General features: G+C 39.6%; 1 protein-coding gene across 7 annotated transcripts in view; it reads right to left on the bottom strand.

Moving 5' to 3' along the window:
* Positions 1-12,606, bottom strand: part of AHCTF1 (AT-hook containing transcription factor 1) — a 43,895-nt gene that overhangs the window by 17,882 nt on the left and 13,407 nt on the right. For all 7 annotated transcript variants that reach the window (XM_061471106.1, XM_061471112.1, XM_061471110.1 and 4 more), the window contains 14 exons: positions 12,386-12,502; positions 11,331-11,415; positions 7,904-8,054; positions 6,862-6,994; positions 6,593-6,774; positions 6,053-6,114; positions 5,031-5,159; positions 3,876-3,966; positions 3,696-3,785; positions 3,456-3,596; positions 2,623-2,727; positions 1,889-1,982; positions 278-401; positions 115-171 (listed from right to left, as the gene is read on the bottom strand). In XM_061471106.1, the coding sequence (XP_061327090.1) occupies positions 115-171; positions 278-401; positions 1,889-1,982; positions 2,623-2,727; positions 3,456-3,596; positions 3,696-3,785; positions 3,876-3,966; positions 5,031-5,159; positions 6,053-6,114; positions 6,593-6,774; positions 6,862-6,994; positions 7,904-8,054; positions 11,331-11,415; positions 12,386-12,502 (1,561 nt within the window). The remainder of the gene's footprint in view (positions 1-114; positions 172-277; positions 402-1,888; positions 1,983-2,622; positions 2,728-3,455; positions 3,597-3,695; positions 3,786-3,875; positions 3,967-5,030; positions 5,160-6,052; positions 6,115-6,592; positions 6,775-6,861; positions 6,995-7,903; positions 8,055-11,330; positions 11,416-12,385; positions 12,503-12,606) is intronic.

Here is a 12,606-nt window from a genome sequence, read left to right as displayed (position 1 = left end):
AAACTAAGGGAGGGTTTTGTCTTTAACATTTCTTAGAAAGCCTGCTTTCCCACAGCAGAAAAGATACTAATGTGCATATACTGAAGGTGCAATGAGAATTACTAGAAAGGATACAATTGCATGTTTGTAGCTCTCTTCAATGCTTTCTAACAAATAGAGATCCAGGAGGGCCTGAAAGGGAGTTACAAGTTGTTAGAAAGCTCCTGTCTTTCAGAAATCACTGGCTTTTGGGTGGGGGTTCGTTGGTGCTGCTGTTTTCAGTGAACGTAACACCTACGTGTAAACTAGCCGGTGGGTATTTCCCAGTTCCTCCTTCATCTCTCCTCCACAGCTTCTCGACTTGGTCTCCTAACTGGGAAACCATTCCATCAATCATCAAGCAGTCAGAATCCCATTTTCCCCTGCAACAAAAGGTAGCAAGGATTTGGACCTAGGCTCCAGCCACTAGGTGTAAGAATTTCCTTCAGTCAACACAAAGCAAAAGCTCCCGTAAGTCAAGGAAGTAACAAACATACAGAGGCCTGAATATGGTTTGAAGGGCACATGAAAGACATTTCCAACTCAGATGAAAAACATTTGTTAGATCATATTGAGTTATTAAAGGAGTACAAAGCAGTAATCCTAAAAGCTCTCTTATTAAGGGAAAAGTTGTGATGACCTTTTAGTTTTCAAGTTTTCTTTTTTGTTGCGTTACTTGTATTACCCAAGGAAAACTAAGTTTTTAAAGTGCCAGAAATAACCACGCTCATCCTGTCTAACAGAGGAAACATACCAGTACTAAAGTACCAGGACTGTTCCCTATGCCAAATCCAATGCCTTAAATAGAGTGTTCCAACACAGAGGTGGGAGACAACATAAAGGAAGTTTCAGATTTGGTTCTCAGCATCTCACCTTGGTTACTGAAATTAAGGTGACTGTCACAAAGCTGAGCAAACATGAAATTTTAGCAGCATCTTAACAGCATCTTTTATGTTTCTCTACACACACCGCTGCAATTATGGATGGCTGAACGTTCTTCAAAAGTCCATCCCAGTCTTCTGCTGACTGGGACTTACCCTGTCATTTCCTGATGATAAAAAGCAGCAACAGCACACCACAGCTTGTATGCTTGTAAGAAACACACAAGACTGTAAGTTACCTGACAAGCCAAGTGAGATGAACTTCCAATACCTAACACCCTGCAGCTTCCATCTTAACTCATCTTGCAGCATCTTGTTCACTACACCGTGGACTAAGCTTCGAGTCCTTAGTCAGTTTTCAGTACAATTTCCGAAGAGGAATCTCCTATGACCTAATCCAAAGGATATCACCTACGGCCTAGTAAGCCAGTTCACAAAAGAGACTTTACATGTGGAAGTGAACTTTATCCAACAGCCAGTAGAGTGCTAGGTGGGCCAGCTACACATAACTGACACTATCTCACTAAATTACACAAATGTCCGTGTGAGTAGGAGGCTTAGGCCAGAACAATTATTACCTTCTATTACTAGTCAACAACAGAAAACATCTTATTTATTTAAAACCAAAAACAGAACTGCGCTTTCTTCTGTGTCTAACTGCTCTGCAAAAGCTGCACTTTGCTGAACTGGAGGTGACTGATCCTAAACACGTGGCCCTTTTCAGCAGTAACAAGTACAGATGAGCTGATGCACTAAGTACGCTACAAGAACAGACAATACCAACAAATGGTACTAAGCACACCTATACATAAACATTTAACAAAAGAAAGTAACCTCTGTGACCAACAGAACACAAACATCACTCATGTCTAGAGCATTGCTGGCCAATGCACTGAGCTTAGCAAATAAAGCTGTTGCTACAGAAAGCCATTCACTTCCACTTCTGAATTTGCAGTGGAAGTGTACTAGAGATTTCCCGTAAGCCTTACCCTGATAAACGTTCAAGTTTCTGTCGATGGCCAGTATAGTACCTCTGAATCAAAGGATAGTTGTAGAAAGGTCTAGACAAATGCATATCATCATCTACAGGCAATAAAGAAAAAGCAAGTTAAAGAAATAGTATCACATTTTTAAACTAAAATTTTTGACTTAAAAGACAGAATGATACAAGCTAAAAATCAAGAAACACATGGAAGCTTCCAACTCTGAAAGAAGCCCATCCTGCTTCTATCTTTGCTAAGAGATGTAAGGCACAAGACTCAGTTCCTTCTTGTCTCCAGTGCCTTTCAGGCTTACAGTGCACGTGGAATTCAGAATATGAAGTATAAACTCTAGTTCAGTATATCAAAAAACCAAAACCAAACATTTTCTTCAAGTCATGTTTTTACAGTATAAAATACATTTCAGGATTTGCTGTTTAATAGTAATTGGATTAAAACCCCAGGCATTTTAAGCTGTGGACACAAGCAGCTCCTTCAAGTCAGAGGCTTACTGCTCTCACATAAAAACATCCAGGAAAAAACTGCTTGCATTATTCTACACTATGAATTTGAAAACTGAGTAAAACCTCCGTTTCACCCACAAAACTTCAGCATACACTGACCCTGAACCAGCACAATTTGGGATTAGTGAAACATTTACACAAGCACTGCTAAGAAGGCAATGACAGAATTACTTAGTGCACACTCTCCTTGTTACACACATTACTGCACTTGATACTTACCTAAACCCTCTGGGAGGAGACTGGATCGACAAAACCAGATGACCACTTGTGCATACAAAGAAATGAGGCTGGTTACCACCTGCTTATTTCTCAGGTCTGCACAACCTGAAAAAAAGGCATGACATAATTTTTGCTATGGAATTCCTTTCATTCTGACAAAAGTCCCTTCATCAGACCAATAGAAAGTATAAAAATGTTTTGGCATTTTTCACTGTTTCACAATTGTGTTTGAAGAAAACCCCACAACAACCACCAAAGCAAAAAGCAACAACTACGAAACAACAGATTCACTAAAAATAAAAATAAAAAATAACGTTACTAAAAAGCCTGAACTATTAAATACATTCCTGAATGAGGCACCTGGTTTTCACGTATCAGAGATTTTTACAATAGCAAAGTGGTATTTTATTTTTCCACATACAAAGCAATAGAAACTCAAGTAACCTACATTGCAAGTTACTCATTTATGCTTCCATCACGAATTTTAGTAATTTGCATGCAATTATCAATTGGTATCTAGGAATTAAGGGGAAGATTTTCAGCATTACCACGTTCAACTGCTGTAAATTCAAGCCTGCCGCTTACAAAGCTTCTTACTGAATGCAGCCTCCCATACCCCCTTACCTGAAGACCACAACAAACTATTTCCCTGACATTAATGTATATTAAGAGGTAGTCCACACTTCTCAGATTTAAGGCTCTCCTGCCAGCTGACTTGGACAGTCTTCCAATCATCAAAAGCAATAAAAGCTCATGTTTCCACAATTACAACCCAAGCCTAATTTCAAATTGTAGTAAAACATACCAGAAGATTTTGTAAGGCTCTTACAAACCTTTTTCTGTAAGCTCCTGTGCTTCTCTTAGGAAACAGTTTAAGATTGTGCTAAGGTTGCTCAGAAGCAACTGGCAGTGCTGAAGAGATTGCAATGTCTGCGGGTCAATGAAGTTGCAAGAGCCATCAAACAGCGGAACACCTTTTCAAGAAGAAGAAATGTCAAACCATTACATTGACTGAAGAAGCTCAAGGAGAAACAATGACTTCCTGTGTGCACAGTGACTACACTGGTACTCACCAATTTGGTCAAATTCGTGTTTTGCATAGATCACTTTGTTCCACGTCCACTCAAGAACAAACCGTAAATTAGCAGCAGAATTTGGCTGCTCTGAAAAAAAAGAAAACAAACCAGAAATTAAGCCACAATCTCAGGAAAAAAAAAAAAAATCTATCATAAAGGCAATGTGGGAAGGATTACCTTCAGATGTCCAGTGTTTAATGCATCCAGTCAGAAGCTCTAAAGAACCTGTGTGGACAGCAGCTGACAATACCGCTTGTAACTGCTCCTCCTAAACATAACAGAACACATAAAATGAGAATCTTATACACTTTCAGTACCTGAACCATCAAGAGCATTTCCACCCCTACACCCATTCAGATATCACAAAGTCTATTAGTACACGTGTTAATAATGCCACATTCTTTTGCTTAATTCCAGCCACAAGCAGGACTGCTTCTTGACCTGAGGAACACATCGCAGTTTTCCTGACATTCCTATTTATGCTAATTCTAATCTTTTTGCATGCCTCTGCATCGCAGCCTTAATACACTGAGATGCAACTTACTCTTCTCAGTAACATCCTCTGCTAATACCCTTTACACGTATTGTGTAGTAAGTTTGCTATCAGGAAAGCATGAAGGGGACCGAACAAATACAACCAGGAAATGTATGTGTGGAAACAGTCAAGCAAAGGTCAAGCAGCTTTCCACACTATGAAGACATGAAGTGGTTCTGGCACCTGAAACATTAAGTTATAACTTTCTAAAAATGACATAAGTGAAACATTTAAATTTTAATATGTTTAAATTTTAGGCAGTTGAAACACAGTATAACCATGTAGTGGTGATCCTCGAGTAGGAATCCATCCCAAGGATGTCTATGCACATGTATGCATAGACTTGCAAGATTAAGCAGTAGCTTTCTTCAGCTGCTGTTTTGATACTCATTCACAGTGAAATGACCCTTCATAAAATTTTACTTTTTGTTAGTTTGGGGTTTTATAAACACATTCAAAAGTTATACTAAGAGAAAGATTCTCCACGTTGCACTTGACCAACTTTGGCTTCATACTTCCTTCTGCTTTTGTGTCACCCAGAATTAATAGACGGGTCTCTAAAGACAGGTGTATGGGGGCTGTTCTCAGGCAAACTCAGTCATCTGGGTATGAGAATACCAGTACTAAGTTACTAGCGGTTCGTAACCAAGAATACTAGTTGGCTAACTAAGGTAACACCCACATTTCAAGGCAACTTGTACGTAACACAAAAATCAGATTATAATGTCTTGGAGCTCCTAGAGCCCTACCAGATAAAATGGATGTATTTTCCCCTTGGTTCCCTCATATGCACTCACCTGACTCAAACTGGAGGGCTGGACATCCACTAGTCTTGGAGACAGCAAGCCAGCGGCAAGACACCTACTGTAGCTATCGTGAATGGCTTCACTTACTGAAGGGCCAGATTTCTTCAAAAAATTCAAGGTCTGAAAAGGCAGGTCAAGACAGCATTATTATTCAATCACTAAGGGTCTGGATGACCGCTAGGAGAAGTAATGCAAATGTTCCCTGCAGCTGCCAGAAAGCCTGTGCCAGTAACATGCTTTAGGTTGCCAGTCTGAATAAGCAAGCATTCCTCTATAGTCTTAAAAGACAGCAGCAAACCAAGAGTTTCAGTTTATACAAACAAATCCTGTAATACAAAACATCAGCCCTTGCAATACTGAATTATTTCCTAGCTTCCCTGTCAGGACACAGGCCTTCCCTTTTCCCCAGCCACTGACACAGTGTTCACTGCTAGCTAAAACTAGCACACAATTTAAAATCGCACTCTAGAAAAATCTTCCTTAGGTTGGAAATACTTAGTGAGCTCAAACTTAATTCAGTTTCAGAAACTTATTTCAGAACTTCAGTTCCATTATTGGTCACAATCTGTACAGTGTCTCAGAAGCTGTAATTTGGCCAAGTCAGCGAGACAAAACATTGATTTCTTCTTAAGGAGTTAAATCATTTTTTATTTTCTCCATTCTGTCCTCCTTTTTCAAGGTACTCAGACATCAAAACCCAATCTCAAGATTGGCACTTTGGTAGATGGGTAATAAAAAGGTAACCATGTTTCCTGACTTCCACATTTTCGTTCTTGCTTCTCAAGCAATGCTGTGTTCCTTTCCAGACATTCAATCCCTGCTCGTGCCTCAACAGGTGGCAACTGTAGTTTTACAGTCCCAAGAGAGGACCAAAAACATTGCCATGGCACGATACACTTGCAATGACACATGTGGATGGGCAGGATGAGCATAAAGTGGTCTCTGGCACTGAAAGCAGTGCACTGGAAAACCTAGGAAAGGTACATCTCAATAAAGATGCAGGAAAAGGTCACCTCCTTCTGGAAGCCGGTGCAGGTCATATGAACAACTCCAGACTTCAGCAAGCACGTACCATCTGCAGAAACAAGGAATGTTTGATAGCCTGCTGTTATGAGCAGTTTGCATGTTATAAATAGCAGTACCTGGAAAGATAGAACTGAGCACCCATTTGCTTCATCAGATCACTTACAAGCTTTTTCTACTATTTAATTACCGCCTGTAGCAATTTTATCTCTGGTGCTATTAAGGTGCTGTGCTTGGAGCTTCAGCTCAAATTCATTTCATTTGGTGACCATCACCACTTCCCAGACTACTACTTTACAAAAGCAACAAACCCCAAAACTCAGCAGACTGCCAGAGATGTTTCACAATATTCAATACCTTGTTAGGACAGCATAACTATCAAGGTATTGAGTAGTGCTAGTTATTGGGTTGGTGGGGATTTGGTGTTCTCTGCTTTGCTTTTTGAGCCACCAACAACAAACAAAAGAACCAGTAAGTGGCATCTGACCTCTATTTTAGCTTATCACTATCAAAATCAGGGAAATACCTACCAAAATTATAGGTGCTTGGATTAAAATACTGCTCAGGTGGTGGATAAGAAGGAGGAACTCCCCGACTTAGACTCCGCTCATGTACCACAATATCCAAAATGAGGTTTGGAGAAGTCATGTTTATCACAGAATCCAGTGACCACAAGGCAAAGTAGGGGCAATCGTGAAGGAATTCTTCTGGCCTTAAAGGAAACAAGCGTGTAAGTGAAACACTGACTTTCCAATGAATTATTTGTTGGGATACTGAAAAGCACTACATAAAAATCTACCTTAGTGAATCTGGCATTTGAGCATGGTACCAGCGATTAATGTCAAACACACCCAAATAGGTAGATGGTTTTGCCTGGCCATAGGTATTCACTTGCCAACTGAAGATGGATACGCTGGTGTCGGGAGACACTACTACAAAAGACAAGAAATTGAGTACACTCAGAATCAAAAACCAAAATTATCACACAAAAGAAATAAATAAAAGAACAAAACCCAAGAAAGGGGAAACTGGAATAAACGCTTTAATTTCAAACACAGACAGTGTTACACTCCAATTTTCTCAAGAAGTGGCATGGTCTGTCTTCTCTAGGGAGAATGCATTCTCCAGATGGAAGCAAAGCATGTGTATATCATTTACACTAACAGAGAAAAGATCCTGACTGTTTGGGAAAATATTTCTCTGCTCTCTGTTAAATTCATCATCATTACTGTTCAGGGATCCTCAAACACGTTACTGTGTTCCATTGTGTACTTCTTTGCTGTTTCAGTTTTGTAAGCTGCTGAGACTGGCTTTGAAGTTATCAATTCATGATTCAGAGGACAGCTTCACTGATGGCTTCAACACACAACAGAACCTACAACTTAAATTGAGCAGGTTCTAAATAAAAGCTAATTAGAAACGACCAGAAAAATTACAAGTGTTTCTCCATGCCTCCTCACATCACTTTTTATTGTTGTTTTCATTTGTTGGGCTTCAGGTTGGTTTGGTTTTTTTTGGGGGGGGGGGGGGGGGGGGGGGGGGCAGGAGAGTGTTGTTTGTTGAATCATCTGATTGTTCAAAGACAACAGCTGGAAGAATAAAAGAACTAACCAGCATTACACAGATGACCCCATCACACATTGCTACAGCATAAGAGCAAGCATAAAGAAACCTCCATATTTTCTCCAGGAGCTAAGCCTCATATGACAAGTTTTCTTTCTCAATAAGCCTAAGAAGCTAGTCACTATGGATACTCAATACTTGCACACAGAACGGCATTCACTGCTTAGATTCCTAAAACCTTTCTTTTACAGTAAGCAAACACAGACATCAGAACAAACCTTCATTAACACTATCCTCTCTGTCAACATGGTTGCGAAATTTTTCCACGGTCTGACAGCTGAGTAGCTTAGTATTGCTGGTCTGCCCTCTGAAGGGAAAGACTCCACCCGTGAGCTCTAAACTGTACCTTTCATCACAGTATTCCAAACCCTGGGGTAAAATAGAATAAATAAATGGTCATTTTGAGATTAAAAACCTGTATGTTATACTTAAATAGGAAAAAATGTGTATTTCTAATACAGTATCTATATTACATTGAGCTTAATTCTGATAACAAAAACTACATCTGACACGTGAAAGGGTGCATGTAATGGGCATGATTGGCTGTAAAGGCTTTTTACATTTTCATAATTTAGCATTTCCCAAACTACACTTTGCTCTGAAGCACACACATTCCATTCAAACTTTGGAAGTAACAGACACGTGCAGAGTAGATAACAAATATCAAAACCACCTCTTTGAAAAGTTAGCGTAAAGCCTAAGCAGAGATTCTCATTTTTTATTGTAGAATGAATAATCACTAAAACCAGTTTCATCAGATAAAGTAATAAAACTCCATAAATCTGTCAGAGATTCATTTTAACAACTAGAAATTTCAACTTTGATTCATATAGGAAGAATCAGTCCCCCACAAAGTTGGTGCAGAGGAGAAGGGAAAAATAATAGCACACAGTCCTGCCTAAGACAACTCCAGAAGCAAACCAGGATACTTTAAGTTTTCCACTCCATGGAAAAATCTTAATTTTTAATCTAAATTAAGTTTAATCTTAACTTAATCTAAGGTAAGGAACTCCACTGTATGGAAGATACTAGAGAATGACTTTATCAACCAGGAAAATATGAAGACAGTTTCCAAATGAGATGCACTGGTCAGACTCTGGTATGAAAGTAGAGACTGTACGCTCTGCCAATCCACAATTATTGTGTAGGACCAAGGTAAAGATGTGCTCCATGATTTGATGCACCAGATTTAGCAACTGCTGAGACAGTATAAAAAAGATCTTTGAAAGCATACCTTTATGTTTAATTACTTGAGCAGACTTGCACCAGCCTTGAAGGCAATCGAGACACAAGCTTGACACACATCTACAAAAACACTGTCACATTTTCCAAAAGTCCTCTTAGTGTCTTTTTACCATGATACAAAGTCCAAGATGCACTGTTGCATAGCCTCAACTCTGATTCCTGGAACGTAAAGCACTGCTGTAGTAGACAAGTCTTTCAAGCTCTTAGGAGTTCTATTCAATGGACAAGGATCAAGAGTTTACTGCTCATGTACTCAGACTTGGCCTGGTAAAGGGGAACGACTCTCAAATTTTCTGCTGCTGAAGATGTACAAGAAACTTGACTCAGACTGCCATGTAGACAGTCAGCCATGTAGTACTGAGCAACCTACGACTACAAGGAAATATTCTGAGACTAACAGTGTCCACTGTAAAGCACAGATCCTGCCTTAATGCATCTTTGGTGGGGGACAAGGGGTGGGGGGTGGTTTTGATGGCTTTCTTTGGCAGTAGGTGTTACCAGGTCTTGGTATGAAGCTATATGTGTACGTGGCCCATCTGAAACCTAGTTGAAGAACCTGTCTTTTCTCCCCAGAAGGTCCAGCTATTTAGTTTGTCCTTTGACTACTTTGACAGATTAGCTCCTGTTTCAATCTTCTACCACATTTCATCACAGGGAAGCAGAAACAGCACAGGAGAAAAACACCTCTAATCCAGACTCAGGTGCCTGACACCTCTTAAAAGCCTGTGAACGTGTTACTGGCTGCATAGTCTGCAGAGGATTAAAAGTCTTCCATGAACTACACCACGGCTTTCTCAAGCCACAAACACAGGAACATTACTTAATCACATTGGGTGCTTTTTATAGCCTGTCTGCTGAAATGTCTAGAAAACCCGTTCTCAAAGGCTGATGAAACATTTGACTCACAGAGATAAAAACTGACATTCGCTTAATCTGCTTCAGGAAAATAAGGAGACCAAGACAAAGAACTGCCGAATAGTTAAAGGTCCCATGTTAAAACTTTAAAGGTTGAGACAAAACGAAGTAGCCATGAGAAGAATGGATACAGACAACTGCTTTTTCTCCAAAGCAGCATACAGCACAAGGTATCGTCTTAGCCACTGCAAAGACTGCAGCTAAAAAGGAACTTCTAAAGGATAAAACACAGGAGTTCAACAGTAAAATGAGAGAAAGATTGAAGACAGTTTCTCCTATCAACCGGCCAAAGTGCATAGAGCACTAAAAAGACCTGCAGCAGTTAACTATAATGAAAATCTTTTAAAATTGAAAATCCGAATCAGGGTGCTCTGTTGCTTTAGAGCACTGTATTTATGTCATTAAAAAGCTGCACAACAACAAAGATAAAGACATGACATCCATACTTTGAACACATTCGATCAGTTGTCTACTTTGTCCCCATGACAGAGAATACCTTTTAAGGAAACATCACCATTTCCCAGCACCAAGACTGTATCTATTCAAAAGTTAGAATTCCATATGAGGAAGAGCCTTTCCTATCTTTAAGGAAAAAATACAAGATCAAAACTTAAACTCGGGCAAAAAAAAGAAAAAACATACAGTCCCTATAAAACAAGAGTACCAAGATACAAGAATCATTCCTATTTCATTTCATAACTATTGAGAATATGCAAAAGAAAGTATCAAAACAGGAGGAAAGATTTGCTCTGAATTAAGATTACTTTCCCCTCAAAAAGAGTTTCGCGGAGTTTGACGCATACTATGGAGTAGACTTACACAGTATACAGACACATTATCTGTTAAGGTATGTCAGATATAATGATATCCCATCTATATTTTTAACATAAAATCTCTGGAGCCAGTTCTATAAATGTATTGTATACCCTTCTGATCAAATCATGCCACTCTTTATTGCATTTCCATATTTTGCTGGCTTTAAGAGTAACCCACCCAACAATTAGAAGAAAAACAAGAAAATAAAGACAAAGAGCAGAAGTGAATAAAGACACAGAGAGACAGAAAGAGAGAGAGAGAGAGAGAGGTAAAACCATATTTTAAGAAAGGCTGACAGAAAGAAGCTTCTCTGGGTCTAAACTCTGGTCACACGAAGGTATTCAAAGCCCTGTCTACTTGAGCTACACATCATTAATTTGCTGTTTAAATTAAGAACAATTTTATATCTAAAGGCTATTTCCTCTTGAACAATTGTATTCATTTGGGCTCTTTGCAGGTGACTCTAGTTGGAACACATGATGCTGCAGTATAAAATTGTTGTGGCTGTCAAAAAGCACAAAGGCCAGGCCCAAGAAGACTCAGAAAATGACTCCTTTTTTTGTCTGCTCTGAATTCTAACCATTTAACATCAGCCCCTCCAGCTTCACTAATTCTCATTCAGAGAAAATTACTATTGTTACTATCTTTCCACACACATGCATGTCTTACCTCATACATGACTTGTCCTGAAGCCAAGCGTTTTCTGTCACCAAATGCTAACTGCAACAGATGTAAACTCACAACATCACCTTCACTGAAAAAGGTATCAATGATGAAATTTGATTACAAAGCTGCTCTATAGTTCTCATTATTAGTTCATAAGACCTAGACTGAAGTTACCTTAATAGCATGCTCTTGTAAAAAAGAAAAACACCACTTCCCAAAACATGACAATTGGTCACATTTAGCCACTAATACAGATCGGAGGAAACGGGGACACTAACAGCTTCAGCGGCAAATGCCAGCCATACCATATGAAAGCTTTAAGACGCTGCAGGGACCAAAATGTCTTGGAAACAGTTCTTCACAGTGAAGAGTTTGTGATCAAAACTGCTTTAAAGTCAAACTTTACAAGACTGCAACTCTGTGAACAGCTGAGCTGATCACATAGCTTGGTGATGCTGAGAGAGCGCTTTCTCCCTCTCCCTTCCCACCAAAGCCCCAGTCCCTCTCCTGCATACACTGCATCTTCCACATCCTGATTTGATTCACCAGTCCAGCAGGAAAACACTGGCTTCTCTCCTGAACAGGGATCATTTGCTGCCATGTGAGCTGAACCAGCTCACAAAGGCTCCAAAGAATGCTGAAGCAGGGTCAAGGCAATCAGTACTACTGTCACCTCCTCCTTCAGAGACAGAAGGCTGCTATATCAGCATGTTTAGTCTTCCAGATCTGCAACCTCAACTACTTTTATTGGTGTTTTGATACCATGGAGGGAAATACAAACTGTGAAGCTGTCATCAAAAACAAAGGAAATCATTTAAGAATGCAAGCACAAAAATACAGCCACTGTTGCTCTGCCTTCTTTTCTGAAGGTAAGAACTAGGAACTGTTCATGTCTGCTAAACCCTGTGAAAACTGCATTGTAAGCTTAATACCTCCCATAACTGAGAGAATCTCCCGCACAGCTAAGGAGATTCTAACTGATATAAGTGTAGCAACCATATGTTAACAAATATATAAAAACATAATAATTCAGTGGCTTATAGTAAGGGTTTATTCACCTTTCTTGTGTAGACTGGACAGCCCACAAGTAGCAACAATTGCGAGGGTCATTCTCGGGCTCTTGAAAAGTAACAGCATAGACAGGAATCCTTCCTCCTTCAAGCTGAGAGTGGTGCCTGCAGGTTTTAAAAAGAAAAAGAGAAAAGGTGAGCCTACCAGCCCTAACTTTTTGTAGAAGGGTAGGAGCATTTTCTGAGCAGAGCACCTTGTGTCCTTATCC

Source organism: Pezoporus flaviventris, unplaced genomic scaffold (genome assembly GCF_033815535.1).
Source record: "Pezoporus flaviventris isolate CSIRO_AGI_PZ_B2104156 unplaced genomic scaffold, CSIRO_AGI_Pfla_v1 ptg000066l, whole genome shotgun sequence".
NCBI lineage: Eukaryota > Metazoa > Chordata > Aves > Psittaciformes > Psittacidae > Pezoporus > Pezoporus flaviventris.
Note: the sequence above shows the minus strand (reverse complement) of the source record. Positions and strands in the feature narration are given on the sequence as shown.